The 20341-nt window shown below is 36.1% G+C and overlaps 1 protein-coding gene across 1 annotated transcript in view; it reads left to right on the plus strand.

Moving 5' to 3' along the window:
* The window catches only part of ADAM10 (ADAM metallopeptidase domain 10), a 41374-nt gene that overhangs the window by 17946 nt on the left and 3087 nt on the right, over positions 1-20341 (plus strand). The window contains exons 3-14 of the mRNA XM_042875697.1: positions 968-1086; positions 2052-2210; positions 7932-8035; positions 8699-8848; positions 10033-10125; positions 10698-10881; positions 12989-13152; positions 14706-14889; positions 16072-16222; positions 17902-18085; positions 19200-19308; positions 19614-19834. Of these exons, the coding sequence (XP_042731631.1) occupies positions 968-1086; positions 2052-2210; positions 7932-8035; positions 8699-8848; positions 10033-10125; positions 10698-10881; positions 12989-13152; positions 14706-14889; positions 16072-16222; positions 17902-18085; positions 19200-19308; positions 19614-19834 (1822 nt within the window). The remainder of the gene's footprint in view (positions 1-967; positions 1087-2051; positions 2211-7931; positions 8036-8698; positions 8849-10032; positions 10126-10697; positions 10882-12988; positions 13153-14705; positions 14890-16071; positions 16223-17901; positions 18086-19199; positions 19309-19613; positions 19835-20341) is intronic.

Below are 20341 nucleotides of genomic sequence, written 5' to 3' on the forward strand. Positions count from 1 at the left end.
AACAGTAATTAACTTCCTTACATTTTGTTTACATTTTATGTAGGTTGCTCTGAAAGTAATGCCTCTTATTTATTTCCATGGAAACTCCAACAGCTAGAAAAAACAGAATAACATTAGTTGATAGAATAAATTCTCAGCTACAAAACACTCTTCTGACAGAGCCACCATCATTAGCTGTGTGTTTTTGCCAACAGTGTACACGAGCCTGCATGCTGTGCTCATGGGAATCTGCACCAGCGCAGGTGACCCACTGTTGCCTCTGCTGAAGTGTGCCATCTGCTGCCTCACCGTGCTGACATCCACTGCTTTGTTTCCATACACATTCAGCAAGTGTCAGTGAATGTCAGTGGGTGCCATGTTTTCTGCATAGTGGAATTGAGTTTCATGCCTTCACTTCATCCACACTTCCATGTCAGAGGCCATTTTGTCAGACTGCCCCTCTGCTGCCATCTATTGTATGGCAACAAAATGGAGTGGAATATTGTTAGGAGCGTTCAGCCTCTACTGCCATACCACCAACATCTGCCCTGAAGTTGTGGGCCAACACAGTAACACAGGAGTGTTCCTTTTGGGGCAGTGCTGGTACTTAAATATTGGCAATGGAAATAAAATATACTGATAATTCTTGTTTGTTCTGCTTCTCAGTTGTCTGATGGTAAAAATTTCCCTTTAGTTACCTCTGTGTCTGTCTGGAGGAACAGAGCAAATCAAAGTCAGCATTTTAGATTTGAAGCCCAGTGTTCTTAAATCTTGTAGATTTAACTACTTTTATCAAAAGCATCAAAATAGTCTTGCTTGAGTGAATCTTTCTAGGCTGTAATCTAATTCTTGTACAGTATAAATATTTTATATAGATAAAATTCACAAATTCTGTAAATCTGCCTGTGTGAAAACATTGGTTAGAAGTACTTTGTGCTTTTGTATTTGAGGCTTAAAGACAGTTTACTATCTCTTTTTTTCATTTTAGACAATTCAACCTTCGAATGAAGAGAGATACATCTCTTTTTAGTGAGGATTTTAAAGTAGAAACATCAAACCAAGTAATTGATTATGATACCTCCCATATTTACACTGGACACATTTATGGTAAGTACTGCACTTTAAAATGAATTAAAGTGGAAAACATTGTAAAACATGGTTTTAATAGTACATATGCATACAAGTGTATATCCATATTGTTAGGTTATCTTCATTATTAAACTTCAATAATGCATCTAAATAAAATTCCCTGCACTTTTATTCTCTGACAAGGCATACTGAAATGATTATTTTTACCCAATACTTAACTGTACGTCCATAGAAATTGAAATTCAGCTCTGTTTGTGAACTTATATTGGACTTTTTCTATAAACAATATTTATATACTTAAAAAGTTGCATTCAAAAAATAAATAAAGCAAAATTAGGTACTGTTCTTAGTTAAAGGAATTGAAGGGTTGTGAATGTCTCAAACGTGTATTCAATCCATCCCACATTTAAACATAAGTACAGTTTTAAGAAAGCTATGTTTGAAAAGAAAAATGAATGCCTTGAAACAGATATTTTCCTGTGAAAGCTTTCAGAATTCAGTGTACACTCAGTGTTTTTTTTATAGTTGCATGAATAGATGTATAAAAATAGCACTTGAATATCAGATTAAATGCTGTATGTCTGACACCCTTAAGATACGGAGTTCAGTTCTCCGCTGCGTGCCTCTTAAACTTGTCCTTTATGCATCTGATCCGTGCTGAAGACTTCAAAGTTGTTAAACAGAGAAACTATGATTTTGGGACAACTGCATTTCTTACTGTTGAATACTCTTAGTCTTTAAAAGTTCAGACACAATTTTCTCTAAGAATGTCTTACTCCTGTCATACAGTATATTACTATTTTATAGTTCATAGGTTTTAAGAAGTTGGAAACTGCTTTGCAGTCAGGATTATTATGCCTTTATTATTCCTTGGCACTGTCTGGTTAACACCTTACATAGAGTGTATGCTTGAAGTTTGCATGGTACTGAATGCCTTTAGCAGGGTTGGTTGGTTTTTTAAAGGCACTTTCTGTCATTAACAGGTGAGCAGGGAAGTTTTAGCCATGGGTCTGTTATTGATGGAAGATTTGAAGGATTCATCCAAACTCACAGTGGGACCTTTTATATTGAGCCAGCAGAGAGATACATTAAGGACAGAACTCTACCGTTTCACTCTGTCATCTATCATGAAGATGATATCAGTGAGTACTTCATTTTTGTGCTACAGATGAAATAATTTTTTTTCTATTAAATTTTTCTACCAAAAGCTGTAAGCCACTTGTAAGCATCAAGTGAGACTTCAGCTTGCACGTCACAGAGTGAATCGTGCTGTCCTGGAGTGATTCATATGAAGTTAGTTTGTGAAAGAGATTTTTGACAAGCCTAAGTCCTTATTCTGCCATTTTAAGAAATTCTTAATAGTCAGGTTTAAGTGCATAAGCAGTGTATCTTCTGCAGTGGATGCATTTCTTTTTGTTGTTGTTTTGAAAAATGCCTTAAAATGTCCTGTCCCGATTGCTCTTTCCTGGGACCTGAAAAAGAAAGGGTAATTTAAGTTCAAGTCACTATGCACTTAAGAAACAACTAATAAAGGTGATGCTTGTGAAAAATAAAAGCTTCACCTATGTGTGTATGGGTTCAGAGGTCTTCAGATAGCTCATTAGAAGATGCAATATATGTCCTGCTTTAAAAAGCTCTGCTGGGAGTTGAAGCTGATGGAAACATACGGGGAATAATACTTGAGTGGTATGGCCCCATTAGCCTAGCTTTGAATGCTAATGCACAGAAAGACAATAAAATACCATGGAAACCTTATTATGATCTCAGAACTGATGTATCAGATTTCTGCACTCTAGCTACCTTTGCATATATGATGTGTCTTCAGCTGGTACAAGTTACATAACTTGTATAGAGTTTTTGAATGAAAGCAGTTACTGATTTGGTGTGCATTTTGAACACCACATGTTTTCTGACTACCTAAATGTGCATCTCCCTGCTACTTACAAGACTTGTAATTGGGAATGAAGTAACAAGTGGGCAACAAGAATGCTATCATCTCTGATAGCAGCTAGCGAAAGAAACCAAACTGTACTTTGTGGGAGCAAGTAATTTTATTTATGAAAATGACTGTCTTGTAGAAGTGATGTCTGTTGTAAATGGATTACTTGAAAGCTGGAAAAGCTAATAATGAACTTGGTTCTTACTATTTTATTAAAGTGGATGGAACAGGAAATATGTAATTTTGTTTATTTAGATGGTAGTACACTGCCTCACTGTTTTTGCCCTTGAATCTAGTGTTATCAAAGCCTTCAGTTAGGAATGAAATCAGATTGTCAGAGATGTCTCTGTCTATTCCAAAGAATCACACTTAAGGAGCAGCATAATAGGGCTTCCGTATCACCAAAAGAATGGGCATTGCTGCTTGCTCAGCTTGGTTGGAAGTAGCCCATCGTGCAGCTAATTCTAAGCAGTGCTGTTGGAAAATGTGCTACTCTGATTAGTTGTTGTGGGTGCGGAGTCAGACGTGCAAGTCTTCTGATCGTACAGCTTGGTGTGTTTTGCTTTGGTATCCCAGACACCTCTGTGACTGCTGTGGTCTGAAGTACCTGAAGTGTACAGCTGCTTCTTTTGCTTTCTGAATAGTGCTTTTGAGAATACATTTTTATGCCTTTCATAAGAGCTACTTTTGCATTGAACTTCAGCTCAAAAAAAAAAAAAAAGACTTTACAGTAGCTTTAAAAATGAAGGCAAACGCTCTGATCTGTTACTGTATTAACTTGAGCTAGCTCTTGTGAAATAGAGGCAAACTTTTAATGTCTTACACAGGACAAAGGCAACAAAAATACATTATTAATCCGGGAGAAAGGGGGAGGGGGTGGAATCTTTGCTTTTATTTGGGATATTTTTTGGTCAGGAGCATTTTAGCCGTTTGAAACAATATGCTTTTTAGTGCCTTTCAGAAATCACAATGCAACATATGATTAGCATCTCAATGAGGTCTTATTCAGTAGTTAAACAAAAGGGTTTTTTGTAAATGGGGATTATATTGTCAACTTTATAAGGCAGCTTTTGTCTATGTTACAGTGGATATGGTGGAAGGCAGCCTTCTATTCATGACTTGAAACACAACTTGAATGATTTCAGTATCTAAACCACTCCTGATCAAACAGTTTTATAATCTAGTGCAAGAAAGATGCAAACTGCTATTTTCATTAAAATGTTTTGGAGGCTGCTTTCTTTAACAGTTAAGGTTTCACTGGGACTTCATTTTCTGTAATTAAATCCTGTATGCTGTAAATGTATCCCTGAGTTCATACCGTAAAATACAAAACTGGTTGCATATTTCCTCAAATCAGCAGTAGACAGGAAAGCCCGTTCAGAACTTCAGGGAAATGAAATTTGTCATTTAATTCTCTGTTTAATTCTGTGTGGTCTTGGAGGAACTCCACAACTGAGAACAGAAAGTAAAAGATTTTGAAGTTCTGCGTCGAGTCTGCTGAACTAACAGTCCATTGCAGATTGAGTATTGTTTGAGAACCTGGTTTGTTTGGGCTTTTTTCATATCGAGGCCAATATGATAATGAAGGTTTACTTGGCAGTTTTCACAGGATCTGTGTGACAGACTGCCTATTAAAAAACAACAACAACAACTCAACAACAAGCCTTAATACAGATTTCCCTGGCTGCTTAAATTTGATCTTTTGTTCTGACACTATTGCTCTTGCTAGTGTTGGTCAGACCTTGTGGCTGTTGTAGGTCTGAATTTTCATCATTTTCAAGGAAATCTTGGTGTCATGTCCTTGCCCCAGACCTGGTACCTTGCCCTAAACCTAGTATCCATTATGTACTTAACCTGAATACTCCACAGGTTGTACTGTTTGCTGACAGATAGAAGCAGAAAATGTGATCAGGAGTCCTTTATGTCATTTATGTCAGGTAGTGCCCTTTTATTTTATTTTTTTTTAATAAAAATTGTTTCAATTCATTTGAGAATCTGTAGTTGTATGTATCATTAGTAACTTAAATCTTTCTGCCATTTAGTTAAATAAGAATGAAATTTAAAAATCTTGCCCTTGATTTTAGTACTATTATTACTGCTATCTCAACGTTGTGTCAGAATGTACCAAAATAGAGATTGGAAAACCAAAAAACTTTTAACAACAGGGAGGAAGAGAGATGAAGTTTTTGTTCTACCTGAGGATTTTCTTTAGTTAGAAAACTGATCCTCTATTTCAGTTATGCCTTTACTGCTGGAAAATAGGCTGCTTGTGTTTTTCAGTTGAACGTGTCTGGAAGCAGCCCTTCTGATGGTAAAGCATGTGTTTTCTCATGATCCATTTTCAGGGCTGTGGTGTAGGGGTAAGCCAAGGCTGTACTTCCCAAAGCCATTAAAAGCACCGCAAGAACGTGGGTCAGACTTCTGTCTCCCAGTCATCTGACACAGTGTAGTTCCTGTCTAGCTTCTTCAGCAAGGAACTTCTGCAGGGGATGGTGGAAATAACATGTCTTGGAAGATGAACAGAGAACAGTGCCTTTCCAATTCAGGAGTAACTCAGCATTGAAATAAGAAAGCTTTGTGTGCAACTTTCTCTGTAAACAAGACTTGCTCCCAAACTTTAAATAACTTTACCTCCTCTTTTTAGCAGAGAAGATTCAAATCTGTCATTTGAGTTTGTTTTTCCCGGCACATACAAAACCTTGGCAATTGCTCTTGCAGAATGTTTAATGTACATTTATTAAAATAATTTTAATGGTTATACTTTTGAAATGTTTCTTACCAGATACGACTTTTTGAGGTGGGAAATATTTCCTTGAATTGCAGCCGGTCAGTACTGGCAATGTGTTAAGGTATTTCCTGACTTCTTTGGGAAACAAGATGCAGCAGGAAGACTACTTAGCTTGTGTAATTCACTGGGAGCAATTTTTTCTAGTACTGTTCTGTCAGCTGTCAATGCCAGAGAGTATGAATAGAATTGTGCTGATAACATAAAATGGCATTTTATGCTGATACAAAATATGCTGTATGGTCATTTTTCCATGTCATTTCTGTGGATTCCTGGAGGTGCCACTTGGAAGAGTTGCTTTGAAACTATGGTGGATTTGCACAGGTGAAGTGTGCTGGCAGCAAGGCAGTATTGTCCCTAACTCTAAGTCCTGTCCTTGTGTAATAGGCATTGTATAACATGCCCTTAGTGCAGGGATAAACGGTGATGTGAAAGCAGGCAATGAGAGTTATAGTTAGATTAAATGCTGGAGAATTTATTTTGAAATGAGAATAGAGATGGGAAGGGTCATATCTGTAATGCTTTGCTCTTGACAGCTCCTGTCCAGCGATGGTAGCCAGGGTACCCAAAGGTGCAGATCTCAGCAGTGACCAAGCAGTGCTGTTTGTTGGGATAGCAAGGCCAACGTTACACCAAATAGTTATTCAAATTCATGCAGGAATGAGGTGGCTTGTAGTAAGCATTCTGTCTCTCTTGGTTTCTCTGGCCTTGTGCTAGGACTAGCCATACTGGGAGGAATGTCATGAGACCACAGTTATAAAACAGTACTCATGTGCTGTTAGAATTGGAAACATGGGAAGCTAATACGAAGAAAATACAAGAAAATAAATAAACTCATCTGAATAACTGTAATTCCTGAGTGCTTGTGTAAAATAGTGAAAGGACAAGTTATTTAGTAAGTGTAGGATTTTTTTTTTTACAGTATTACTGTAGTTGTCCCGCTGAAGATTCATGTTTCTTCTAATTTAAACTGTAATCCTTATTAGAATCAAAACTTGGGTGGAAATTGCCTTCCATGCAGAATCGAGATTTTGCTAACAATGCCTTTGGCAAACAGAAGTAAAAAGAAAAAGGCATAAAGTTTAGTGAAGAAAAAGTGATTCTGTTTTATATTAGGGTAGCTTGTATAAAAATCAGACTTTAAATGCACTTTGAACTACAGTACTGTACTTGGACATCTTTATGAAAGATAAAGTTGATTTGCTAGTATGGTAATGAAGAACGTGCAGCTGCAAGGTTTTAGTTGCTCTTAAGCTGCAATGTTAAGCATGCTCATTAAATCAGGCTATTTCCTACTGAGCAAAGTTTATAATTGCTGCAAATATTTTGTGCCTGGAAAAGGATCCAGTTTTCAAAAAATGTTAACTACATTTTGTTTCACCTAATTTATCATTAACCAGCTTTAGACAGCCACGTGATTTCTTTCAACACTTGTAAAAGTGTGGTTGGGGGGAATAAAGATTGGAAGAGTACTTTATTTATTAATTAATTTATCCTTTCAAGGTTATCATTGGGTCTAATGAATACAGTCTTTCAGTATTTTTGACTATAAACCTATCTTGAGTTATTTTAACAGAACTGTAGTGCCTTTAGCTGCATGACAAGGATACAGTATGTAAATTTGTTTCATATTCCTCACATTTTAATGATTGAAGTGTGAAATTTAGAGCTTGATTATATATTGATAAAATAAAACTAACCTTGTCTTATCCAAACTATCTTTGATATATTTGATTCCAAATAATAATTTACCGTTGAGTTTCATTTCCTTAGTCTTGCTATTGGTTCAAGTGAGTCTGTAAAGATGCCCAAATAATAACTCTTGTTCTTACATCATACTTTGTTCACTTCCTATTTTCTTTTGATATCCATAAGAAAACAATTTTTAGAAGCAGTCATAGTATTTTTGGTTTGTTAGGCTTTAGGCTGTATCTTAGTCAAAACGATGAATGGAAAAAAGCTGCTGCTTAGATCTTAGAATGCTTCCTTCAGAAACTGTGAGCTTATTAGTTAAATACAAACTGAAAAAGTTGCTGTGATAAAGCTATATTTATTATATTATTTATATTTTAAAATATTTTATATTTTGACACGTGTGCATTTGAGTTTGAAACCTCAGCCTGGCTTTCCTCTTTGTAGAATATCCTCATAAATATGGACCGCAAGGAGGATGTGCAGATCATTCAGTATTTGAAAGAATGCAGAAGTACCAGATGACTGGTATAGAAGAACCCACAACAGAGGTACTACACAGGTTATAATCAATTATACTGATTAGAAATTAGTGTAACAGTTTCTTGTTTCTTTACATGATTTACATAAGCAGTTCAGTGCTAGTGGAAGTAATGTGCTTTCCTAGAAATGTGCTCCTAAAAATTTTGTAGTGTGTTATTGGACCAGCGAATGCCATAACACAGGTGTTGGCACATACAGCTGTAAGTAATGGGCTTTATTTTGACCTTGTACTTCTGCTTGCTGAGGTAACCAAGTTAATGACAATATGAAGTAACCTGTGTTAGTGAGGATGCATTTAAATCCCACAGCAATATTTTTTTTTTTTAATCTACAAACAGTTTTTTCATCTTCAAAAAGAATTATGAAAAATAAAAGTTTGCAAGATCACGTGGATGAGAAAAATGTATTTCAAATTGACTGCCTTGTGTAATAAAAAAGCCAAAATGCTTGAAAGGATTTGGCTGAGTTGTCATTAAGACAGATGATGTACTTGAAGACTGCTCATAGTGTATACTCAGTTTAAATCAACTTTCATGAAACATTGTAAATCGAAGGAAACTAATGAAAATCTGTTCATGTTAGTAGTGTGTGTTTAGAAAAGAAACTACTGCTATGTTAACATCATCTATTACATCTGCAAATTATTGCATTTGTTTCCCATGTGTGTGCAGAAGCCTTCTGAAGAGCCTGACAGCAATGGTCCTCAGCTTTTAAGGAAAAAACGTGCCACTCAAGCTGAAAAAAATACTTGTCAGCTATATATTCAGACTGATCATCTGTTCTATAAGCACTATGGAACAAGGGAAGCTGTAATTGCACAGGTATTTCTAAGCCCTTTGTTTAAACAATCAGCTTTTATTTTGATTTTTTTCTGACTAATTTTAATTAAATGAGCAGTAATATACGCAATTAAGTTTCATTTGTTCCGTCACCCTGTCTTTGTTACAGGCACTCTGGCATTACTGATGCATTATTTCACTAAAAGTACTCAGTATGCTGGTGAAAAAGGTCACAGACACTTATGCTTACTTTAGTTAATAATTACAACTGCTGTTTGTTGAATAACCTAAACAAGGCTCATCTGATTTTTATTTTATGTTTTTACTTATTTTCTCTCCTCTCTTACTTAGACAAATACCTCCTGAAGACTTTTGTTCTGTTTGACAGCCTGCCAGGCTTTTCTGTTAACACTCATTTAGTCTTCTGTTTGAAATTTTAGCTCAAACTACTGTGAGTTAATAGCACTGAGTTCTGTTCCTGTATTGTGTCGTATAATGGAAGGTCAGAAAAGCAGTGGTAACAGAGGCAGATGCTTTTCATTCGTCAGTATAGCAGTAATTGGAAAACATTTTTTGTTCCCCATTTATTGCTAAAAAATATATGTAGCTCCTTAATTATACTTCTCCTGAAGTAGAAAATTGCACTGCTGTTTACAAATGTGTCTTGCACTGTTTGTTCATTACACTATACATCTGTAATTGAGTTGAGTCACGTTCTCCAAAGCTCTGAAGTCACCTTCAAGATCAGGACCTCAGTGAGTTAGTGTTTCTATTCTATCGGAAAAGGTAATTGATAAGGGTTTTTTTTTGTTGTTTTTTAGATCTGTTTTTCTACCAAAATTAAAAGAATAATGCTCTAAATTTTTTTCCCCCCCCCAAAAAAGAAAGTACAATTTTAATTATAGTACCACTTATAGTAACAGTGAGCTGAATGAGTATCACAAATAGTTGCCCGAATTTCTAGTTAACATGATTGTGTAAAAATAAAGGACTGCTAAAGATTTTGCTTTCACTTGTCGTGTTAACGTTGGAAATAAATCACTTCATAACCTCATATGTACAGTGTTTGCCATCAGTGTTTGCTTTTAAAAGGCCTGTTAGGAGTTACGCTGTGTAATAATGTGTATGTATAACAAAGTATAGGCTGTGCAGTTGCTGTTATTTAAGATGATCTATGGTGTACTGCACAGATCTTTGAACTGCAGGTGTTTTGTTTTGTTTGACAGATATCCAGCCATGTTAAAGCAATTGACACAATTTACCGCTCAACAGATTTCTCAGGAATCCGTAACATCAGCTTTATGGTGAAGCGAATAAGAGTAAGTAAGACTGGAAATACTTGCAGCTTCAGCTGCATTGCGTGTTAAAAAGACCTGTGGTGTTTTCAGGTCTGTTCACCTGTTACTGTTTACTGTCAGTGTTTAATATTGGGTGTCTTTGTTTGCTAATGACTTGCTACCCCCTTCGTTTGATTTTGGTGTGCGTTGTCAGAAGCATGCTATGTCACTGTGAAGGTGTAGTCAGCTCACACCAAATCTGCTTCATACGTTTCATATATATGTGTTTTATTTATGTGTGTGTGTGTGTGTGTGTGTATATATATATATATATATATATATATAAATATAATAATAAAAGGATAATTATAAACTTGCAGGTGTTGATAAAATGGAATAACAAATAAGGAGGATTTACTAGAAAAATGTAGTTCTTTACTTTTAGAACTTGTTTTTCCAAGCATTGGAATTGTAATATGTCATTACCTGTAAATCTTCAGCAACATCTTTAACTGTAACGTAACAAGATATTGACAGCAATAAGCTCTTGGCTGATACTTACAAATTCAATTACAATGAATCACTTATAACAGTTTGTTTCAATTCACTTTTAGATTAACACAACTGTAGATGAGAAGGACTCTTCAAACCCCTTCAGATTTCCTAACATTGGTGTGGAAAAGTTTCTGGAACTGAACTCAGAACAGAATCATGATGATTATTGCTTGGCCTATGTATTTACAGACCGTGATTTTGATGATGGAGTCCTTGGTCTGGCTTGGGTTGGAGCCCCTTCAGGTAATTGAATCCAAACCTTCAACACTGTGATATTAAGGAAGCACTGTAGGTAGGTTCAAAGAAGAAAAGTAGGAACTTTCACGTGAGCTGACAGGAAGCAGACTTTTCATAACCAGCATTTCACAATTTTGGTTTCATATGTTGTTTTTTTTTTTTATAATAGAAGCAGGATATCTCACTTCAGCGAGTCTTGTTGTCTTCCTGATGAGCAATACCTCAGCAATAAGGAAGAGCACATTTCTTTCAGTTGACAGAGGTGACATTGGATGGCATTTTATTTATGACAGATACAGATGACCAGTAAAGTGACAAAGGAGGCAGAAGCATTCCTGCTGCATGCAGGCAGAGAGCTCAGAACTATGCAGTTTTCATTTTTAGTAGAATAACACTGCAGGAACTTTAGGTTTTGTAAGTAAGACTGGAAATATTTTTGATACATAAGTAAAACCAGGGATATCTTGTTCTGGGAGTTAACAGAGTAATTGTGTAAGTGTTCTTGATCTGCTGCTCGTAGTTTCCATCTAGTCATGTATTTTGGGTCTTGGTATCTCTTGCTGTGTTAAAAACTATATATAAAACAATGATTTTCATATGTGCTGCATCTTGATGTTTTCCTGGGACGTATTAGTTTTATAAATTAATATGTTTGAAAGTTGTTACTCTTTTCAATTCAAAGAAATAAAAATTCTTTAGTTATAGCTCAGCACAAATTCAAAATTGTGTAAACTTCCACAAAAATTGAGAGCAGTCAGTCTTTTTCTATAGCTTAATTCTTGATCGCATGGCAGTTACTGAAGGGAGAAAAATAACAGGTCTGTGAGACTTTGCAGAAGACTGGATACTTCCATGGGAATATTATGAAGAGCTACAAATGGAATTTGAGTAATGGTGGAAGAAACATAGCAACATCTCACTAAGGTTTTAAATTATAACCTTCCTTTTTCTGCTGCTATACTTTCTTCTGAAACATGTTAGCTAAAGAGTACTGGATTTGTGTGAAAAGTTTTGTGCTGTGACATCTGCTTTTCACTTCAGGAGAGTAAAATGCTCAAATGAGCATTCATAAAGTGTTCATAGTGGAGTAAATATGTTAAGAGAACATGTGAGCAGTAATTCTAGTGATTGTGGAAGAGTCATAGGATGCATGAAACGCAAGTTACCTTGTAAATAGGAAACTGGGTCTATGATGATTAATCTAGTGCATACAATAGACAGGCATTGGGTGCATTGGAGTATGAATTCTGTAAGCCCTTTTTCCAAAAAGATCTAACTGGCAGAAAACCAAATTGTTTTGAGAGATTTTCAGATTTTCGTTCTTAATGCATGTACTGACATTGGGTAAATGGGATATTTCCCAAAAGTAAAATTTTACTTCAGAAAGCAAGGGAATTCCTTGGGGAATGTTTTCTTGACACTGCTTTTTAGGAGCAGAACAGCTGAATTTTAGAATGTTGGCAGAATCGCGGAACAAACCTCAGTTACATAAAAATTTGAAGTCAAATAATAATTTCAAGACTTTTCAAAATGAAGTGTGATGCTCTTGAATATTGACCTTCCAAACAAGTCTGATTATTTCACGCATCAAAATCATTTTTGGCTTTAGATTTTACAGTGAAGAGAAGGAATTACTTCTGCTGACAAGGACACGTTGCTAATCTTAGGTATTTTTTTAGTAAATGTTTTTGCTGTGACAGAAGATCTTCCATGACTGTACTGTTCATTTTTTAATTATTTATTTATTTTTTTACTTAGTAAAATCCAAATGAGATGTAGATTGAGTCTACCTGTGTTGGACTTTGCCTACTACTTGTCAGCTATGATAAAACCAGGGCTCGTACATGCACTGAAAAGCCCAAAATAGATCTTGCTTAATAGCTATTCTAAAAAACCTAATTTCTTGTGTGAATGAACTCATTCAGTGCTGAGAGCATTAGCATGGATAAACTTAATCTCCTTTCAAAGTTTGGATTAGTATTAATTACACAGACCTACTCCTGGTTTGTGAGGATCCATCGAGGTAGCAAGCTGTTTCTTGTTCCAAGTATCAGATGAAAGTGACAGAGCGCTTCTTTTCTAGAGTGATCTTTATATTTTTGCCTAAATACAGGGAGCTCTGGTGGAATATGTGAAAAGAGCAAACTGTATTCCGATGGTAAGAAGAAGTCTTTGAACACTGGAATCATCACTGTTCAGAACTACGGCTCTCATGTTCCTCCCAAGGTTTCGCATATCACTTTTGCTCATGAGGTTGGACATAACTTTGGCTCACCTGTGAGTATTGCTTTTGATCTGCTGCTTTCAATCACTTTGAAAAGCATCACTTCTGAGTGGAGTTTTTACCACTAATTATAAATAAGTAAAATGTGATCATGAGTGCATGGCTGTTGTGTACAAAAAGCAGGTTGCAGAAGTAAGTCTTCTTTCTACAATATTGTGATTGTAATATCTTTCTTTTGCAATGTTGGTGGAAGGGTTGGTTTTGTGGATTCTTTCTACTAGGTCAGTGTCTTATAAAGAAACTAGTACTTTTTCCTAAAACTTTGTTTTTTACTGGAGACTACAGTCACATAAGTCCTTCAGATGTATTTTGTTTTATGCCACAGCAGAGGAAGAATCAATGCAGAATGAAGATGATGCTTTATTCAACAAGAAAACATAACTGTCTCCTTTTCTCATTCAATTATTTATACTTAAATTATTACTAAAAAGAAGAAAAATGTGAAGAATATTGAGATACCTACAATGACATTTTAGAACAAAATTCTTCCTTCTGGAAGTTTAAGTAGTTAGATTTGCTTGTGACAAACCAAAAGCATGAGGCTTTTTTGGCTTTGCTGAAAATGAAAATAATTGGGTGGGGTGTTTTTAGTTTTTATTAAAACTGACGTAAGTTTTCTTCTCTGGAAAGTAAAATGAAATTAAGATGACAGAAATGAGTTCCTCAGAAGCAGATGCTTGCATATGAATACTTCATGTGCCTTGAGAAAAGTCCCTAACACAACTGCTTTGAGTAGGAACGGATGTTTCAGTTACAGTTGAAAATATGAGCATGTGAAACTGAAAAACTAGTCTCACTGAGTGAAATATCTCTTGGACTAACTTGGAAGGTGGTTCTTTCAATTTCTCTATGACTTCTGTTTTGATTCAAGAAAAAATGTAAAAGTGAACATTTGATTGTTCGAAACTGTAATAATTGATTCTCATGAGTGTGTTAAATGTAGTGTTCACCTACTTTTGGAAACATAAGTTGTATTCCTGGAAAGTTGTGTGTGTCAGAGCAGCATTGAACTTCATCTTACACTTCACAGTTCATCTTTTTGTCAGTGTAAAGGCTAGTGTGCTGATTTGTGATGCATCATACTGGATATTAGACTTGTCACTAAATACAGAAACAGATTTCTGCTCTATTCTAAAGTTCTCTGTGCTTCTTCCTCAAACCAAGAAAAAAGATGGGTTGCTGTTTCAGTTATCTCCTTCAGCTTTTCTTCCACCCAGTTCTTCACATTTTTATGATCATAAATCAGTCTCTTTAGAAGATGGAAGTTTTTTTGTCAGTGTTCATTCTATGACATGAATTTCCTGTATATGTTCTCAAAAATTCAAATCAATTAGCTTGAAAAACCAGATGCTTGTTACGGTTGTCAATGTAAACTTTGTTTTCCTTATGTTCTGAGAAGCTGTAAGGAATAAAGTAGTGTTTTATGATTAACAAAGCCAAATTTCAGTTTTGTAAAGCTACCAAATCCAGATGTCTCATGCATACATAGAAAAACAAGAAGAAAGAGCTGTCTTAATAGAAACACTTCAAATGTTTTGTTTTGCAGCATGATTCTGGGATGGAGTGTACTCCAGGAGAGTCCAAGAACTTGGGACAGAAAGAAAATGGGAATTACATCATGTATGCAAGAGCAACATCTGGGGACAAACTTAATAACAACAAGTTCTCACTCTGTAGTATTCGAAATATCAGCCAAGTTCTTGAGAAAAAGAGAAATAACTGCTTTGTTGGTACGTATACAGTCATCCTGAAAGCAGAACAGATAAGTTCTTAATTAGAATTTGTTCTGATGCTTTTTGTTTTGCTAATCACTTTCCTGGAAGATTCAGTTGAATTTGAGGTGTGTGTGAACTTGAGTGTTGTGTCAAGTTCTGAACTCCCCAGTACATGAAAGATGTACTGGAGACAATCCAGCAAAGGTCCACAAAGATGGTTAAGAGACTGAAGTGTATGACATGTGAGGAGAGGCTGAGAGCCTGGAGACTCTGGAGAAAAGAAGGCTGTGAGGGTGCTCCTGTCTGTCTGCATGCATCCCTAACAGGGTAGGTAACAGGGAGTGAAGGAAACAGAGACAGACTTCTCTTAGTGGCACCCAATGAAAGGGCAGGAAAAAGTGATACAAATATAAACAGGATTTTCCATGTTTTAATGTGATGGTTTGTTTTTTTGTGTGTGTATGGCTTTGTCTTGCTTGTACTGTGAGGGTGATTGAACACAGGAGCTGATTGCCCAGGAGGCTGTAGAGTCTGTCCTTAGAGATACTCCAATCTGTCTGGATGAAGCCCTTGGGAACCTACTGCATTTGACCTTGCTCTGAGTGGAATACTGGACAATACTGTCTCCAGAGATGCCTTCCTACTTTGTCTGTTTCCTGATTGTTGGTGTTGTTCTGGGAGCATCGTGGTCAAATGCTAGAGAAATGTTAAAGGCTGCAGCCTCTCTGTTCTGTGAATTTGATGTAATAACTTTGTAGCTCTCTTCCCTCTGAAGTCTATGTGTGATCTCTTAGAAATTTGGTGAGATTGTACAGCAAGTTGCTTTGGGTCTAGGAGTGAAGTGTTTCATCTCAGTATCGTCAGCTTTTGCTTTAAGGTTGTCAGACTCTATGAAAGGGAAAAGATTCTGTTGCACTGGAGGCTTAGTGTAAAACTTTGTTCTTAGCACTCTAGACTTCTTATCTATGCAAGAAACTCCCATTGTTATCAGAAGAAACCTTATACCAAGAAGCTTAAATTGTATGAATGACTAATCTGAGCAGTGAGCAAGTAGTGCAGGTTGATTTACTACTGTATGAAGTCCAGCATGAAGAGGTGCTTTCAGTCTCATCCAGGTGAATGCTGTTGCAAGTCAGTATTTCCTTATTTGTGCATTCTTTGTACTGCTTTTTACAAAAATGTACTGGTGTTTTTCAGAGTCTGGTCAACCTATCTGTGGTAATGGACTGGTAGAAGAAGGAGAGCAGTGTGATTGTGGGTACAGCGACCAGTGTAAAGATGAATGCTGTTACGATGCAAACCAATCAGATGATAAAAAATGCAAGCTAAAACCAGGCAAATCCTGCAGGTATTGTACTTATCTGTTATAGTATACTTGTAAATAAAATACTTTATGCAGGAGTGTGAAGTTCATCAGCACAAGTATGGTGTGCAATTCTTGGTGCTACACTGTAGCTTGCTTGTCTTGTTATTCAGATGACTATTCAGTGACATACTAAGTTTATCCCTAGAGAATTTTATCAATGCTGGTAGTGCAGAAGAATGTGTTGAAATTTGATAATCTTTGTCTGAAATTTGTTGTGCAGAAGTCTGCAAAAGCTGTATGGTTTGGAAAAAACAAGGCTGAGATGCTGTTACCATAATAGGGTACAAGAAAGCATTTGTTGCCCAAATAATAATAGAAGGATATTCTGAAATTAGGTCTTAGTGCCATTTCTACAGTATTGCTTAACCAGAAGATGTTCTAAGAATTATTGGTTGTTTTTACCTTTTTACAGCTGTCCTACAAATTATACTTGTAAACTTCTAGTATCTTGACAGTGTTGTACACACAATGATTTATAAGAGCAGGTTTTAAAGACTTAAATGCTGTGGTGTAATATAAGACTAGTTGTGCCTCATTGTTACATAACTTAAAACATACGTTACGTTTTTGCCTCATCTAAAAACTTGAGTGGATTTTCTTCACATGAAAGACATGAACTTTTGTACCTTTCTAGAGACAGCACAAATTTTAACATCTGGTTAGCCAAGGATAATTACTGTTAAAACTCTGAAACAGCTCAGCTTTTTGATATAAGATACAAGGTTTTGTTCTAATTAAACTTTTCTGCCAAATTATCCTTATCATCCTGTGAGTGGAATTACAAGTAGCATCTGCTGTGAACATGCATTTGGTTCTGTCGATGTGGTAGAAGAATAGCTTTCTATGAACTTGTGGTTGCAGTGACTTTGCCTTTTTTTCTCCTTACGAATTTCTGTCATTTCTGTGGGAGAGAAAGGAAAAGCCTTCCATTATTTTGATTTATCATTGGTTTCTGAGGTTTTGTTTTATATCATGCTGACAGTGAAGTGCTGACATATGTACTTCAGTACAGCTTCAGGAAGCAGTGGCTGTTTCCTGTGATTGTGTCACATATCCTGGGATGATGCACTGCTATACCTCACTGTAAGAGGCTCAGCTGCCTTCATGTCTGTGCCGAAAAGGAGCCTAAATGTTTAGGACGAATGAGTGCAGCTATGTGGTTCCTTTGAAAAATGTTGTATGTAAACTGACTGCTGATACAAGTTCTCCTGATCTGTCCCCTTCTCTTATTTGTTTAGAGAATGTAAATGGTCTTTTGTGCAGAAAGTTAAAACTTCTTATGGATGTTAAATCAGAGAGAAAGAAATCTTGACTTTTTAATGAAACTGATACTGGAAAGCTAGTCAGTTATTCCTGAACTAATTTTTTCACTTGCTGATTTAATGTTTTGTATATATAAACCTTGAAATGCTGTTGGTCTGTATTTATTTTAACATAAGATGCACTTGTAGTATTTTTCTAACATGTTGCAAATAGTTTAATTGCTCCAGTGGCTGATAAATACCTTGTTACCTCAAGGGAGGAAAAACAACTTTCAATTTACATTTTACTTGGCACAGATGAGAAATGTGCCTAGTGCTTGACAAGGTTTTGAGATGAGTATTTCTTCTGGAGATGTTTGCACTTTCTCCTTTATATTCCTGTTTCCTCCTTTTTTCTAGCCCTAGTCAAGGCCCGTGCTGTACTGCGCAGTGCAACTTCAAGCTGAAGACTGATAAGTGCCGAAATGATTCGGACTGTGCGAGGGAGGGGATGTGCAATGGTTTCAGTGCTCTCTGTCCAGCCTCCCAGCCTAAACAAAACTTCACAGAATGCAACAGGCGTACACAAGTTTGCATCAAAGGGGTATGTTTCTGTGACTGCGTGCAACTCTGCAGGTGTTTATTGCAAAGCAGCATGCTATGAAGTGATGCAATTTCCATACTTAATGAGGAACAGCGTGATAATCACCTTCTTTCAATAGAAATATTGTACTTGTAGTTTTCAGTCAAGATAACTGTGAAGGTGCAACAGAGATTAAGATGCTAACAATATCAGGTTAGTTGTAGGACTTGAGGAGGTTCGATTTAAAGTTTGTTGTGAAAAACAGGTGTATGAAAACACATTTTACCTCCCGTGCTACACTTCTCTTGAGTCTTGGTCTGGTAATTTTGTTGCCTTTGTTATGCTGTACATGCTGAACTTGGCAAATATACAGTTCCTCCTCCTGTGTGCAGGGACATGAAATTATGCTGAACCACCTGTAGTTTCCTAGGTGATACAGTCTGTGATGGTTGCTAATAAAAGCTGTTGAAAGTCTTTCATAAGTTGATCTATGTTTACTTGAAATGAGAAGTAAGCAGAAGTCATCCTTGTAAGAGCTGTAACTGATGTTGCTCTAGCTTGCCATTTTCACAGTCTGGTTTTTAATAAAATAAGTTTGTAACTGTTTAAGCTAAAAAAACCTGAGAATCTAGAGGAATAGTCTTTATGCAGGTACTGGATTTTGAAGCAAATTTATAATAAACAGAGGCTTTTGTATTTGAATTTGAAGATCCATCCTACAGTGGAATTAAAAATGGAGTTTTTCAGCCACTTTCATTTTCTGAGAGGAACTATTTTTGAAGATATGCTTTTGATTTATTTTTCTAATTATGGTCATAAGTAATCGTATTTCAGTGTGAATTGCAGTTTGTTCCAGTGCTATGAAGCTTTTGCAGAGTTCACTAAAATCAGATAGTGTTTTGGTTTTTATTTAAAAAAAAAAAAAAGTCTATCACCCTTAGAAATTCTCAGATAAGCCTGTAGCACTGAAATTGGATAGTTATTATCATTCTTTATTATATAAGCTTTGGAAAAAATTCAAACTATTTATTTTTTAGCGTCTTTCTAAGTTGGCAGTTATGCTTTCAGCTTTTAAAACCCAGTATTTCCCTAGTGACAGTGTGTTTAAAGTAAAATTGGTTTTTGTCTCCAACAGCAATGTACTGGCTCTATCTGTGAGAAGTATGACTTGGAGGAGTGTACATGTGCCAGCTCAGATGGCAAGGACGATAGAGAATTGTGTCACGTCTGCTGCATGAGAAAAAGTAAGATTTGTCTGGATTGTGTAAGCATGAATTTACCAGTAGATAGGAGGAATTTTGTGACAGTTTTTTAAATAGTTTTTCTTAGTTTGAGATCATACTATTTTTTTTATTCCAGGTAGACATCGTGTTATATTTCATTTTTTTTTTTTAGAAAGTACACAATGCATTTTGTTATTTCACAGATAATATTAACTTGAAATTTATTAAAAATAGGTGTCTTAAACAATGGAGTGCTAACACATTCATGCACGTGTGTTTTAATACGACAACAATTAGAATTGATCTGATTTGTATTCACTTTTCAGTGGACCCGGACACTTGTGCCAGTACAGGTTCCAGCCGCTGGGAGAAACACTTTGCTCGTAAAACTATTACGTTGCAACCAGGATCTCCTTGCAACGATTTCAGAGGCTACTGTGATGTGTTCATGAGATGTCGGCTGGTAGATGCTGATGGCCCTCTCGCTCGGTTAAAGAAAGCGATTTTTAATCCTGAGCTGTATGAAAATATCGCAGAATGGATTGTGGTAAGTACTTTTATTTTACTGGTCTAATAAGAAGTATTGTTGTTAATCAGTGCTTGCAGCTGCTAAGTAGCACGGTCAGTACTTCAGCATTCTTTGAAGTATCGTCAGTCATTGTTTTCCCTAGTATTTCTATAAGCACCTTGACTGCTGCAAATGTCTTGACAGACGGAGTCAGTGCCAGGAAGGGAAGTAGAAAATAGTTCATGTTGACACTTCAGTTCACACTGTTACATTTTGTGTTAATGTTCGTATTTCAACTTGTTGAGTTTTCATTAACTCTTAATATTTGAATGTTTTGCTTTCGTTAAGGAAGTGAGTATGTCTACCTCCAGTAATTCTTACTTCTATTACATTAGATCATGCTTCAGTGGTAATAGACTGGTGGGGGAAGCTCAAAGAAAGTATCATAAAACTGCACAGTCAACTTTGTGTAGGTTTTTGAGTTTTAGGCTTATATAGCTGTATTGTAGTGCAAGTGTCTCAAATACTCTTCTGATGATATTATGA

This window comes from Lagopus leucura, unplaced genomic scaffold, assembly GCF_019238085.1.
Source record: "Lagopus leucura isolate 7727_CA_CO unplaced genomic scaffold, USGS_WTPT01 Super-Scaffold_100015, whole genome shotgun sequence".
Lineage (NCBI taxonomy): Eukaryota > Metazoa > Chordata > Aves > Galliformes > Phasianidae > Lagopus > Lagopus leucura.